Genomic DNA, 12,277 nt, shown 5'->3' with positions numbered 1-12,277 from the left:
TTGTCCCCCTGCTTATTTAACTTATATGCAGAGTACATCATGCAGAAGGCTGGACTGGAGGAATCCCAAGCTGGAATTAAGATTGCAGGAAGAAATATCAACAACCTCCGATATGCAGATGATACCACTCTGATGGCGGAAAGTGAGGAGGAACTAAAGAACCTTGTAGTGAGGGTGAAAGAGGAGAGTGCAAAAAACGGTCTGAAACTCAACATCAAAAAAACTAAGATCATGGCCACTGGTCCCATCACCTCCTGGGAAATAGAAGGGGAAGATATGGAGGCAGTGACAGATTTTACTTTCTTGGGCTCCATGATCACTGCAGATGGAGACAGCAGCCCCGAAATTAAAAGACGCCTGCTTCTTGGGAGGAAAGCAATGACAAACCTTGACAGCATCTTAAAAAGCAGAGACATCACCTTGCCAACAAAAGTCCGAATAGTCAAAGCTATGGTTTTTCCTGTAGTGTTGTATGGAAGTGAGAGCTGGACCATAAAGAAAGCTGACCGCCGAAGAATTGATGCCTTTGAATTGTGGTGCTGGAGGAGACTCTTGAGAGTTCCCTGGACTGCAAAGAGAACAAACCTATCAATTCTAGAGGAAATCAACCCCGAGTGCTCATTGGAAGGACAGATCCTGAAGCTGAGGCTCCAGTACTTTGGCCATCTCATGAGAAGAGAAGACTCCTTGGAAAAGACTTTGATGTTGGGAAAGTGTGAAGGCAAGAGGAGAAGGGGACGACCGAGGATGAGATGGTTGGACAGTGTCATCGAAGCAACCAACATGAATTTGACACAACTCCGGGAGGCGGTGGAAGATAGGAGGGCCTGGCGTGCTCTGGTCCATGGGGTCACGAAGAGTCGGACACGACTAAACGACTGAACACACACAGGGAACCTGGGAACCTGCAGGGAAGGGAATAGGAAATTTTAAATTAAAGACTAATGTCAGTGATTGATGTCATTATTCATTAGCCTTTACTTGGGTGCAGTTATGCAACAAGCTTCCAGCCAGTGTCTGCAGACAGTGCTTTGGAACTAAGTTGCCAAACCAGATAATGCTTTAATGGCACAGCTAGCAACTATATTTTTTCATTGTTACTTGAAATGGGGGGGGGGGCTGGCAGATAGAAAACTTTAAATTAAAGATTACTGTCAGCAACTCAGGACATCATCAGGTTTTATGCAGACACAATTGCACAAGAGGATTCCAGTCACTGTGTGTATGTTTTTAGAATGGGTGACAGTTTCAAAAACACAAGATGTGAACTCTGTTTCTGTTTTCTCTAGGTCGCTTGAATTATATCCACAGTGCTATTACAAGCACACTGAAAATAGCAGCCAGTATGGTGGCCACATGCAAAAGAGCACAGGGCTCCTGTACCTTAGAGTTAAAGAAAGGGTTTTAGCTTATCTTGCATAGGTACATCTGCTGAAATGCCCTCCTCTGCACAGTTCTTAGATAAGTAGAAGCCTTGACCCCTTTTGCATCTGGTCACCCTTATTACCCAGCATATATATTTTAAAACATTGTATGTGGAAATTCCTCCTACTTTTGTGGAGCCAGGAAACTACACTGCTAGCTAAAAAGGAGAAAACAGATCCTCCTTGGAGACGCCCTGGGCTCCAACCTTAAACGAGCAGAGCTATCCATTTCATTATCTGCCTCCTCAGAGACAAACTTATTTGGATAGCTCTGATCTACCAGAGATCTCTTTTCCACCATACAGGGAGTTCTGTTTTGTCAGTTATATGATAAATTAATGAAGTAGCCTAAAGCTCTTCTTCCATGCAATAGGCTAGGGAAAATAAAACACATACATATTTATGTGTTAAAATTAAGATTCTGAAGAGGGCAACTAGCTACAACAACAACTAAAAGAAAAATGGAAAAGAGCATCTGTTGATGCTCAGTAAACACAGTGGTGTAGTAGGCTGAGGGAAGTTTATCTGCAGGCAATAATATGGGCCATTTTGCCTGTTTGTGCTGTGTGTGGGGGTATGCATTGGGTTAGTGTCTACATATTTGTAGTGTGAGTTTGCACGTTTGAGCATATGCTTTGTGTGTTTCAGGAGGAATCTAGGTTCTCTGAGCATTTTTAGGTTTCCCTGGATATTTGGTCATCCTTTTCGGGAACAAATGTGTGGCTCATTCCTTGAGGTAAAACCAGCTTCTGTCTAGCACTCAGTATCTTGGATAAATTACTCGTCTTTTAGGATTTGGCAGTCCTCTATGGCAGCCATTTTGCGATAGTGCCACAAATGTGCTCAGACGTCCAAAATGGCTGTTCAGCACATCAACATTTCATCACGTTATGTCAAGTATGACGTAGAGCAATTTAAGGCAATCTCCCTGTAGAAGCTGCAAACTGGCTCTGAACCTTTATGACTAATGTGGTATTGTCACATACAGCACTGATGGTACCTGTCTGTCATGGGTTTGGAGGGAAAGTTCCATCCTATGGGGAGTGGAAGGCGGGACATCAGGGGGGGGGAGCTGTACTGTATATATTTGGGGGAAGTCCTTCGTAAGAGAGCTGACGTGGAGAAGTGGAGTTGGAGTCTGTGGGTCAGACTGGGTACAACTGTTCGTCAGATAGTACATACCTGATAGGTTCAGGTTTCTATCTAGGTAGCCAGAACGGATAGGTTCAGGGTCTGTGCGTTACCTTAAAGTGTTCCGTGGGAACCAATCTGTTGTATGTGTATGATTGGGACTATACCAAGTTCCAGTATCCTATTTACCTGATCCTTTTATTTACCCTGTTTGTTTTTTCAATAAACCTTGTTCTCTTGTTTATTAAAATCCATTCCTGGTCTGGGTGACTTGGTAGAGCGAATGGTTGGTGGCAGCATAACTACAGGGTGGGATACTCCAGTAGGTCTGGGGTTGCTACATTTATTGGTGTCCAGCGGGTGGGATACGACTGGTCCAGTTGCCCAGTGGTCCAGCAAAGCCTTGGCTAGTGTGCCCAGAGCAAGGGGGGTCTAGTCAGGGAAAATCTGAGGGCGCGTAGGTAATCTTCTAGGCTTACCTCACGGGGAGGTAGGCTAGTGGAAGAACGTGCAAACTCAGATTGGGGGACTAGATTAGGGAGCTCTGAGGCAACCCGTTTTGGCAGGAAAGGGCTGAGGCAATGCTGCGTGAAGTAACAGTGATCTAGCCTGTCTGCTGAGAGGCCTAGCAGAGGGGGTGAATTCTGTCTGGCAACAGTTGCAAGTGGGTGCTGGAGGGACAGCAGCAGTCTATAGAAGGCTGTTTCTGAGGCAAAAGGAAAAAAGTCGTCGTTTTATTTTGAGGCGTGACTTTTGAAGGCAGCCTGGTCTGGGGGGATTATGCCCTTGACTCGAAGCCAAATGGCAGAAATGGGGGAAGTGAGAGAACCACAGGGAGACCAAGATTCTGAGGAGGAATTTGGCTCAGTGCAGGATGAGAGCACGGGAGAACTGACCTCAGAACTCAGAAAAATGCTCCTAGCCCAACAGCATGAACTGAGGGTGAGGGAAATGGAGGAAAGGGAAAGGGAGAAACAAAGACAATTTGAAATGGAAAGGGAAGAGAAACAAAGACAATTTGAAATGGAAAGGGAAGAGAAACAGAGACAGTTGGAGTTAGAAAGAATGGCGTTTGAGCTGAAGAAGCTGGAAATAATGAGTAGAAATAGGAATAACAATAATAATGAGGGGAACCCAGGGAATGGGGAAGGCAGCCTGTCTAAAACTGACTTGAAGAAATTCCCTGTGTACAACAAGGGAGATTGCCCTGAGGTGTTCTTTTCCCTCGTGGAAAGAGCGTTTGTGGACTTCTCAGTAAGGGAAACTGAGAAGATGACCATTATGCGATCTTTAATCAGTGGCAGCCTGGCAGAAGTCTATGCAGAGATGCCAGTGGAACTGCTGAAAGACTTCGCTGAGTTTAAAAAACTGGTGTTTGCCCGGCATGGGATAAATGCTGAACAGCCAAAAATTCAGGTCACTCACAAAAAAACCAGAGCAGACTTTTACCCAAGTGGGGGCCCAACTGGTGAGGTTGCTAGAGAAATGGCTGTCTCAGGAGGGGACAGAGACCTTCCAGCAGCTCAAAGACCTGATAGCGCTGGAGCAATTTTATTCAGTCCTGCATGGGGAACTAAAGTTCCATGTGAGAGAGAGGAAACCGAAAACTGTGACAGAAGCGGCGGAGATCGCAGATTTTATTTCCCAAATAAGGAAGCCCTTAGGTGCTGAGGGGAAAACTGTGGGTAAGCCCAAAGAAACCTACAGCAGGTACTCTCAGGGACCAGGGGAAAACCAGCAAGGGGGAGGGGCCCATGTTGAAGGGAAGCCCTCTGACATGAAACCACCAAGACCTCAGATTTTGGAAGGAAAACCAAAAACAGATGAGAAAGACTCCAAGTACAGCAGAAAATGTTATTTCTGTCAAGGAAAGGGCCATCTAATCTCAGAGTGTGAGAAATTAAAGCAACTAAAGGGACATTTGCCTCATGATTTGAGTGGAACCAAGCCAAAAGCTGTGTTCTGTGTCCAGACAGAGCAAAGCTCCTTGCCACTGAGGGAGCCTGTTGCCATGGCGACTCACTCTGGACCAGTTACATCTGCTGATCAGGCTGGGGAAAATGGTCCTCTTGTGGAGGTCAAGCGCTGCTTACTAGTTAGGACAGATTCGCAATTGTTTGAGGCCGCTGGGGTGGACGTAGGAATACTTGACCATCAGTATAGGGGGCTAAGGGATACTTGTTCCCAGGTGACCCTGTGCCATCCAGACATTATTCCTAGGAAGCATATAATCCCAAATGAGAGCCTGAAGGTGGCAGGGATTGAGGGGCAGGTGATCTCACTGCCAGTAGCTGAGGTACCTGTGAGCTTTCAAGGCTGGAGGGGAGTTTGGCGTCTAGCGATTTCATCGACTCTGCCAGCAGCCGTGCTCGTGGGAAATGACCTGGCTGAACATGTGAAACGGGTGCTAGTGATTACACGCTCACAAGCTACCACGGGGACAGTTCAGGGGGGTACTGAAGAGCCCAAGGCTGAAGCAGATGAGGGTAGTCCCGAAGCTGTGGCAGAAACCTTAACCACAGACAGCAAATTTGGCCAAGAGCAAAAGGCAGATGCCACTCTCCGAAAGTGTTTTGAAAAGGTGACAGACACCCAGCTAACACCTGAAACCCCAGCGAGATTTCACGAGAAAAAGGGAATTTTATATAGAGAGACCCTGATGAATGTCTCAAAAGGGGGAGATGGGATCAGAAGTCAGCTAGTGGTACCTGAAAAGTATCGCCCCATGATCTTACAAAGGGGGCACTCTGACGTGTTTGCTGCGCACTTGGGGGTGAACAAAACACAGCAGAGAATCACACAAAATTTTTACTGGCCTGAAATAGGGAAGCAGATCAAGGAGTTCTGTAAACAATGTGATGTGTGTCAGAGGCAGGGGAATAACCGTGACAGGACCAAAGCGAAGTTGTGCCCTTTGCCTGTGATTGACACCCCGTTCAAATGTATAGGAGTGGATATTGTGGGACTTTAGCCCAAGGCCACAAAGAGGGGGAACCGGTTCATTCTCACCATTGTGGACCATGCCACGAGGTACCCTGAAGCCATTCCCTTGACTAACATCGAAACTAACACAGTGGCAGATGCCTTGGTGGGGTATATGTCCAGGATGGGATTTGCCTCAGAAATAATCACAGATTTGGGCACATCGTTTACATCAAAGCTCATGAAACGGTTATGGCAAATCTGTGGAATTAAACACAAGGAAACCACTGCCTATCACCCCGAAGGTAATGGGTTAGCGGAGAAGTTCAATGGGACTCTGATGCGCATGATTAGGGCTTACTTGGCAGAGAATCCAAACAATTGGGACCAGAAGCTGCAATCCCTTTTGTTTGCTTACCGATCAGTGCCCCAAGCCAGTACCGGGTTCAGTCCGTTTGAACTTTTGTTTGGGAGAAAAGTAAAAGGTCCACTTGATTTAATCAAACAGAATTGGGAGCAGATCACCCAGGGTGACCCACAAGATGTTGTGACGTATATAGACACTTTAATGAATGACCTGACGAGAAACCTAGAGCTAGCAGCAGAAAACCTGCAAGCTCAGAAGGTCAGACAGAAAACCTGGTATGACCAGAAAGCCAGGGAGAGGCACTTTAACCCAGGGGAGGAAGTGCTTTGGCTTAGGCCCTGCAAAGAGAACAAACTGCAGCTCAAATGGGCAGGACCATACAGGGTCATTTCCAAGATGTCGGACCTGAACTACCTTATAGAACAGGAGGAACACCAAGCACGGAGGGTGGTACATGTGAATGCCTTGAAACCCTACTACAGAGGGGAACAGAGGGTTTTATTTGCCATAAAAGCAGCTGAGAGTGAGGAAGCTGAATTGCCCTTCTGGGAGGGTAGAGGGGAAGTGAAATACAACCCAGATGAGGTGAAGATCAGTCCTGCACTCACCCAAGACCAGCAGCAAGAACTAAAAGTGCTGCTCACTAAATATCATAAGGTTTTTTCAAATAAGCCGGGGATAGTGAAGGGAGTGATGCATCGGATCCACACAGGGGATGCACCCCCGCAAGCAGTATCCCCGTACCGAGTGACGGGACCCTATAGGGACAAGGTGCGGAAGGAGCTGGACGAGATGCTTAGGGAGAACATAATCGTCCCCTCTTCTAGTCCTTGGTCCTCTCCGATAGTCCTGGTGGACAAGCCTGATGGGAGCATTAGATTTTGTGTAGATTACCGGAAATTAAACCGCGTAACCACTCCTGATGCCTACCCAATGCCCAGGCTAGACAACCCGATTGAGACCATAGGGGGTTGTCGGTTCATTTCATCGTTGGACCTAGTAAAGGGTTACTGGCAATTAAGGATTGATCCCAGGGATCAGGAAAAGACCGCATTTTGCAGCCCTTTCGGTCTATATGAGTTTAGAGTCCTTAGTTTTGGTCTCAGAAATGCACCAGCCACATTCCAAAGGCTGATGGACCAGACCTTAGCAGGGCTCAGTGACTTTACTGTGGCCTACATTGACGATATAGGGATCTTCAGCAATACCTGGGAAGATCACCTGAAACACCTGGAGATAGTGCTGCAGAGGTTAAGTGCAGCAGGGCTAACAGTAAAGCCAAGCAAGTGTCAGCTGGGTAGCCCAGAAATAAAATACTTGGGTCACATAGTAGGGGGAGGAGTGATCAAACCCCTAGAGGCCAAGATAGAAGCCGTTCGTGATTGGCCCAGACCCAACACCAAGAAAAAAGTCAAATCATTTCTTGGGTTGGTGGGCTACTACAGAAAGTTCATCCCGAGGTTTAGCGAGATGGCGACTCCGCTGACCGATCTGACGCGGAAGAAGACTGATGACCGCATCCCGTGGACCAGCGACTGTGAGGAGGCGTTCCAGAGGTTGAAGGAGGCGCTCATCCATTATCCAGTGCTGCGTGCTCCCGACTTCGACCGGGAGTTCATCATCTACACCGATGCGTCTAACAGCGGGGTAGGAGCAGTTCTTTGCCAGGAGGATGAAAATGGTGACCAGCATCCAGTGTCCTACCTGAGTAGGAAACTCCAGAAAGGTGAGAGACATTTGGCAACCGTGGAAAAGGAGTGCCTGGCCATAGTATATGCGATTCAGAAGGCCAAACCTTACATCTGGGGAAGACATTTTGTTCTGTGCACTGACCACTCACCACTGCAGTGGTTAAAGACAATGAAAACCCATAATAGTAAACTTATGAGGTGGGCTTTAAACCTGCAAGATTTTGACTTTGAAGTGAAGGTGGTCAGAGGGACAATGAACTGTGTTGCTGACGCCTTGTCAAGAAGACCCGACGAGTGAAGACGGCAAAGAAACCATGGACTGTGTATATTGGTGACCAAAAGTTAAATGTACCTGTTTATTGAACAGGCTTGGTTTGTATTAATAAAGGTAACTTAATGTATTGCAAATATTAATGTATAAATGCATAAGTGATATGTTTGACCTAGAGTGAGTAAGTATGGGTTATGGGATTGTATTAGAATGTATAACTGTTTATGTGTTTTGATCCTGGTTGTTTTTTTGGAGAAAAGCACTTTAGCTTTTCCCCCGCAAAACAACTTATAAAGGGAGGAGGTGTCACATACAGCACTGATGGTACCTGTCTGTCATGGGTTTGGAGGGAAAGTTCCATCCTATGGGGAGTGGAAGGCGGGACATCAGGGGGGAGGAGCTGTACTGTATATATTTGGGGGAAGTCCTTCGTAAGGGAGCTGACGTGGAGAAGTGGAGTTGGAGTCTGTGGGTCAGACTGGGTACAACTGTTCGTCAGATAGTACATACCTGATAGGTTCAGGTTTCTATCTAGGTAGCCAGAACGGATAGGTTCAGGGTCTGTGCGTTACCTTAAAGTGTTCCGTGGGAACCAATCTGTTGTATGTGTATGATTGGGACTATACCAAGTTCCAGTATCCTATTTACCTGATCCTTTTATTTACCCTGTTTGTTTTTTCAATAAACCTTGTTCTCTTGTTTATTAAAATCCATTCCTGGTCTGGGTGACTTGGTAGAGCGAATGGTTGGTGGCAGCATAACTACAGGGTGGGATACTCCAGTAGGTCTGGGGTTGCTACAGGTATCAAATGACCAAAGACTCACTCTTCGCTACACCTAAACTGATGAGTAAAGACATAGCTAATGATGTGCAAAAGGGACATATTAAGTTACACTTTTGGACTGAGGGGATGGTGGGTCTACCCTTGGCCATGGTCCAGAAATGTTGCAGTGTTTGGCCACAGATTTCAATGGCCAATTTACTATAAGAGCCAAAATCAAAATTGCAGAGTTGAAACCTGGAAAATCATTGCGGGGAAGACAGGAGGTTCCTCCAGAATGCCAAGAAGGAGCAAGCATAAAAGACAACAGGGGTTAGTAATAAAAGGAGAATTTTGAGCAAGCCATTTGGGATACATAGAAACTTTGCTTTTGCAGGGCTCTAGTAATACTTTTAACATTTGCCTTTAAAGCCATGTGCAGTACAGGTACTTGAAACAACACAGCTTATTAAGTAATAAGTGTGACCTTATTTTCAATAACATTGTTAATTTAATTGTAAAAGTCACATACCAAACACTGAGTTTAAATAAGCAGGTGCCAGCCTAAATACCAGTCATAAACAACAGGATAAATCATTCTCTTTCTAAACTACATTTCAATGCTATTTCCAAATGATATTGGGTTTTCTCCCTGCCGATGCTATGTTATAATAAGATAGGCCAAGTCAAATAAGATCCCTTCAGACTTGTTCTGGTGATTCCAGAAGTGAAAGGGATTTCTTCTAAGGCAGGGGTCTCCAAAGTTTTCAGTTTGAGGCCACAAGAGAAGCCTGGGGAAGGGCAGCAGCTTTGTTGTTTCCCCATGGCGGATAGGCTGAGAGAGAGCACATGCTCGCGCTAGGGCAGGGGATGAGTGGGAGACCAATCCTGTTGCCAGGCGCTGTTAGGGAAGGCGGGGAGGTGGGGGTTGGGTGGGAAAGGTCCTGGAGTCCGGACTGGGTCAGATAAAAAGGCAAAGTGGGCCAGATGTGGCCGGCAGGCCATAGTTTGGACACCCCTGTTCTAAGGTAACAAGAACCTAATATTTGTTATTCATGTTTCAGATACACTAACCTAAATCCAATTGCTAATCCCAAATAGAGTATAGCTGTTGAAGTACTGGAACCTACTGTATGTAAATGTTCATCTATCAAGTTCTCATTGCTTCAGTATGCCAACCCTAGCTAGCACTAACATTTGTATTTAGGCATATGACCAGAAAGGGGTTCCGCAGGCTTCTCTTGTGGCATCAAACTGAAAACTTTGGATTTTGAGAATGGGGGAGGGGGGTAAGTGACTGACATGTCCACCTTCTGATACTGTACATTTTATGAGTGTCTCACCTTCTGACGTACATTTTACAAGTGTCTCTCCAATAATTGTGCTTTAGGGAAGGGATTATGACATGGATAAATGCCTGTGGTTTCCTTCTTGCTTACTTTTTTTTTTGTCTTTGTAGAGAAAAACAGGAAGAAATTTGGAGCATGGAGTGCCATTATTTCTTTGGTGCCTGTATTTAGCTTGCTTTAATTCAAAGATTCTTGTCTTCCTTCCTAGTTCCTGATTCTACTCCATTCTTTCCTCCTCAGACAACAGTCTTTTCCCTAGCCTGCAACTAGGGTTTGTAGCTAAGAATCAGGCAAGCTGCTACTATGATGATAACATCATTGTTTTGGCTAAAATTTTGCAAACATAGAGGAATAAAGATCTGTAGCATAAATCATTTGATTCTCCAACTTCTTAGAACACCAGAACATTGTAACACCAAAGTGCAAATTATAAGCTTATGAAACATAGAAGCAATGTAGATAAATAAAGCTTGTAGAATTAGACAACCTGATGTTGCCTGGTATTGCAATAGTGAAAAGACTTACACTTTGACAGATAAATTTTGATATGTTTGAAAATGTCTGATTTCATTCTGAATTGTTCTTTTTTGAGATAAATGCCAGTTGTGACAAACACGGGCTTCTGATTTTTCCCAAAAGGTCAGTAAAGTTCTGCAGGGCTCTTGGGGAGAATCTCTGACCTGACACAGCCAAAACCAATTACTTCCCCATTCATTCTTTTGAGAAGAAAGCCAGATGTTTTTGGAATGGCTTTGATCAGAGAAAAAGTGATTGAGAGGGAAATAAGCAATTTTTCCCTGTCCTCACAGACTTCCATGGGTATTTAAAGTCTATCACATTGGAAGAGTGCTACATGCCTATGTGTTATTACATCTCAGACTCTTAAAAGACTGACACAAAGGTCAAATCTGGGATTACACATTAATGAATAGGTGTAGTTTTGAGGAATTGATAGAAAATATACTGAAAGTGGTGGAGATAGATGTACTACAAGAAACATGAAGTGACATATCATCTCAAAAAGGACTCATAAAATGGGAACGGTTTTATAACTGGATCTGAAATATGGATTAGAAAGTATAGATAAAAGAAGCATGAGAAGGTCAAAAAGAATGGAGAGAGTTGTAAAGATAGATAGTCTGGAAAATTGTTATACTGTTTACTTATGTGATTTCCCTTTTTAGCATAACTAAGGGGATGAAAGAATACTCTTTCGCTCTCTGGAATTTTACCCTTTCTCCATCCTTACTCATCTCCTCCTTATTCCTCTGTAGCCACACTCCAACCCCTACTGAAAATGAATAAAAACTTGTAAACAAAAAATTAAGGTGTAGTTACAGACCATAGAATCCTATCCAGCTGTAGCTGAAACCAATTGAATGTTTGTTGTTGAACTGAATGAAGGGAGATGAGAATATATCCCACCAGTGAAAAAAGTTTGGGTTTACCTTACCCTCTATTGAAGGTTTCATATCCAAGGCGGTAGGCTTCAGCTTTTTTATTGACCAGCTCTGATCCAAGACGGTAAGCTTCAGCCTTCTTATCAAGAAGTTCAGATCTTTTACTGTGAGCTGCAGATTCATGGGAGTAAGCTAAATCCAATTCATGGCTGGATGCTGCAGATTGCTGACTGTAAGATGCTGAACCATGATGGGCTGTCAGGGCAGCTTCTCTAGAGTACGCAGCAGATCCATAAGTGTAGATAGCAGATTTGCGTTTCTCCTCTTTTTGGTACTGACTTAGAGTGGACTCCAGTTCCTTATGACGATATGCCCGGTCAAAATGTTGATGGTGCCTCTGATAGAATGGTAAAGACATATTTCTCCTACCCCAGTTCACACTTTTGATATACTGTCAAAAAGAAGAAAATAAATTAATCCAGGAAACTGACTCAACATGACAAGCTGAAGAATGCTTCAGCAAACATAAATAACACAACAGACAGACTACATCTGCATCAAATGAAAAATCTAACAGGGATTGTTGGCATTACACTTCAGACATACAAGAATACAGTTAGCAAAGTATAATTAATATTAATAGCATATTTGACAAATCTAAAGATGCTTTGATAAGAAAATTCACTGGGGCATAAGTTAAGACTGACAATGAGCATAAGACATTAAAAAAATCATTCCAGACAGACGACAAATTCTATTCATTTGAAATTAATTTACATTCATAGGGATATTAGGACACAAATGATGGGATCTTTCTGCTCTTCCATGAACATCTAATAATGGACAATGGAAGAAAGGAACAAAAGATTTGTTTAGTTCAAATGGAAGTTCCTCGAGGAAAAACTTTTAAAAATTCCCCCCTTCCAATGGTTAGTTCTTGTTGAATTTTGCATTTGATTGC

General features: G+C 44.3%; 1 protein-coding gene across 3 annotated transcripts in view; it reads right to left on the bottom strand.

The window, feature by feature from the left end:
* MYOM1 (myomesin 1) overlaps positions 1–12,277 on the bottom strand; it is a 120,532-nt gene that overhangs the window by 96,500 nt on the left and 11,755 nt on the right. For all 3 annotated transcript variants that reach the window (XM_078391543.1, XM_072998822.2, XM_072998823.2), the window contains one exon: positions 11,370–11,767. In XM_078391543.1, coding sequence (XP_078247669.1) covers positions 11,370–11,734 — 365 coding nt within the window. In that variant the 5' untranslated portion in view covers positions 11,735–11,767. The remainder of the gene's footprint in view (positions 1–11,369; positions 11,768–12,277) is intronic.

The sequence above is a fragment of the Pogona vitticeps genome, chromosome 4 (genome assembly GCF_051106095.1).
Source record: "Pogona vitticeps strain Pit_001003342236 chromosome 4, PviZW2.1, whole genome shotgun sequence".
NCBI lineage: Eukaryota > Metazoa > Chordata > Lepidosauria > Squamata > Agamidae > Pogona > Pogona vitticeps.
Note: the sequence above shows the minus strand (reverse complement) of the source record. Positions and strands in the feature narration are given on the sequence as shown.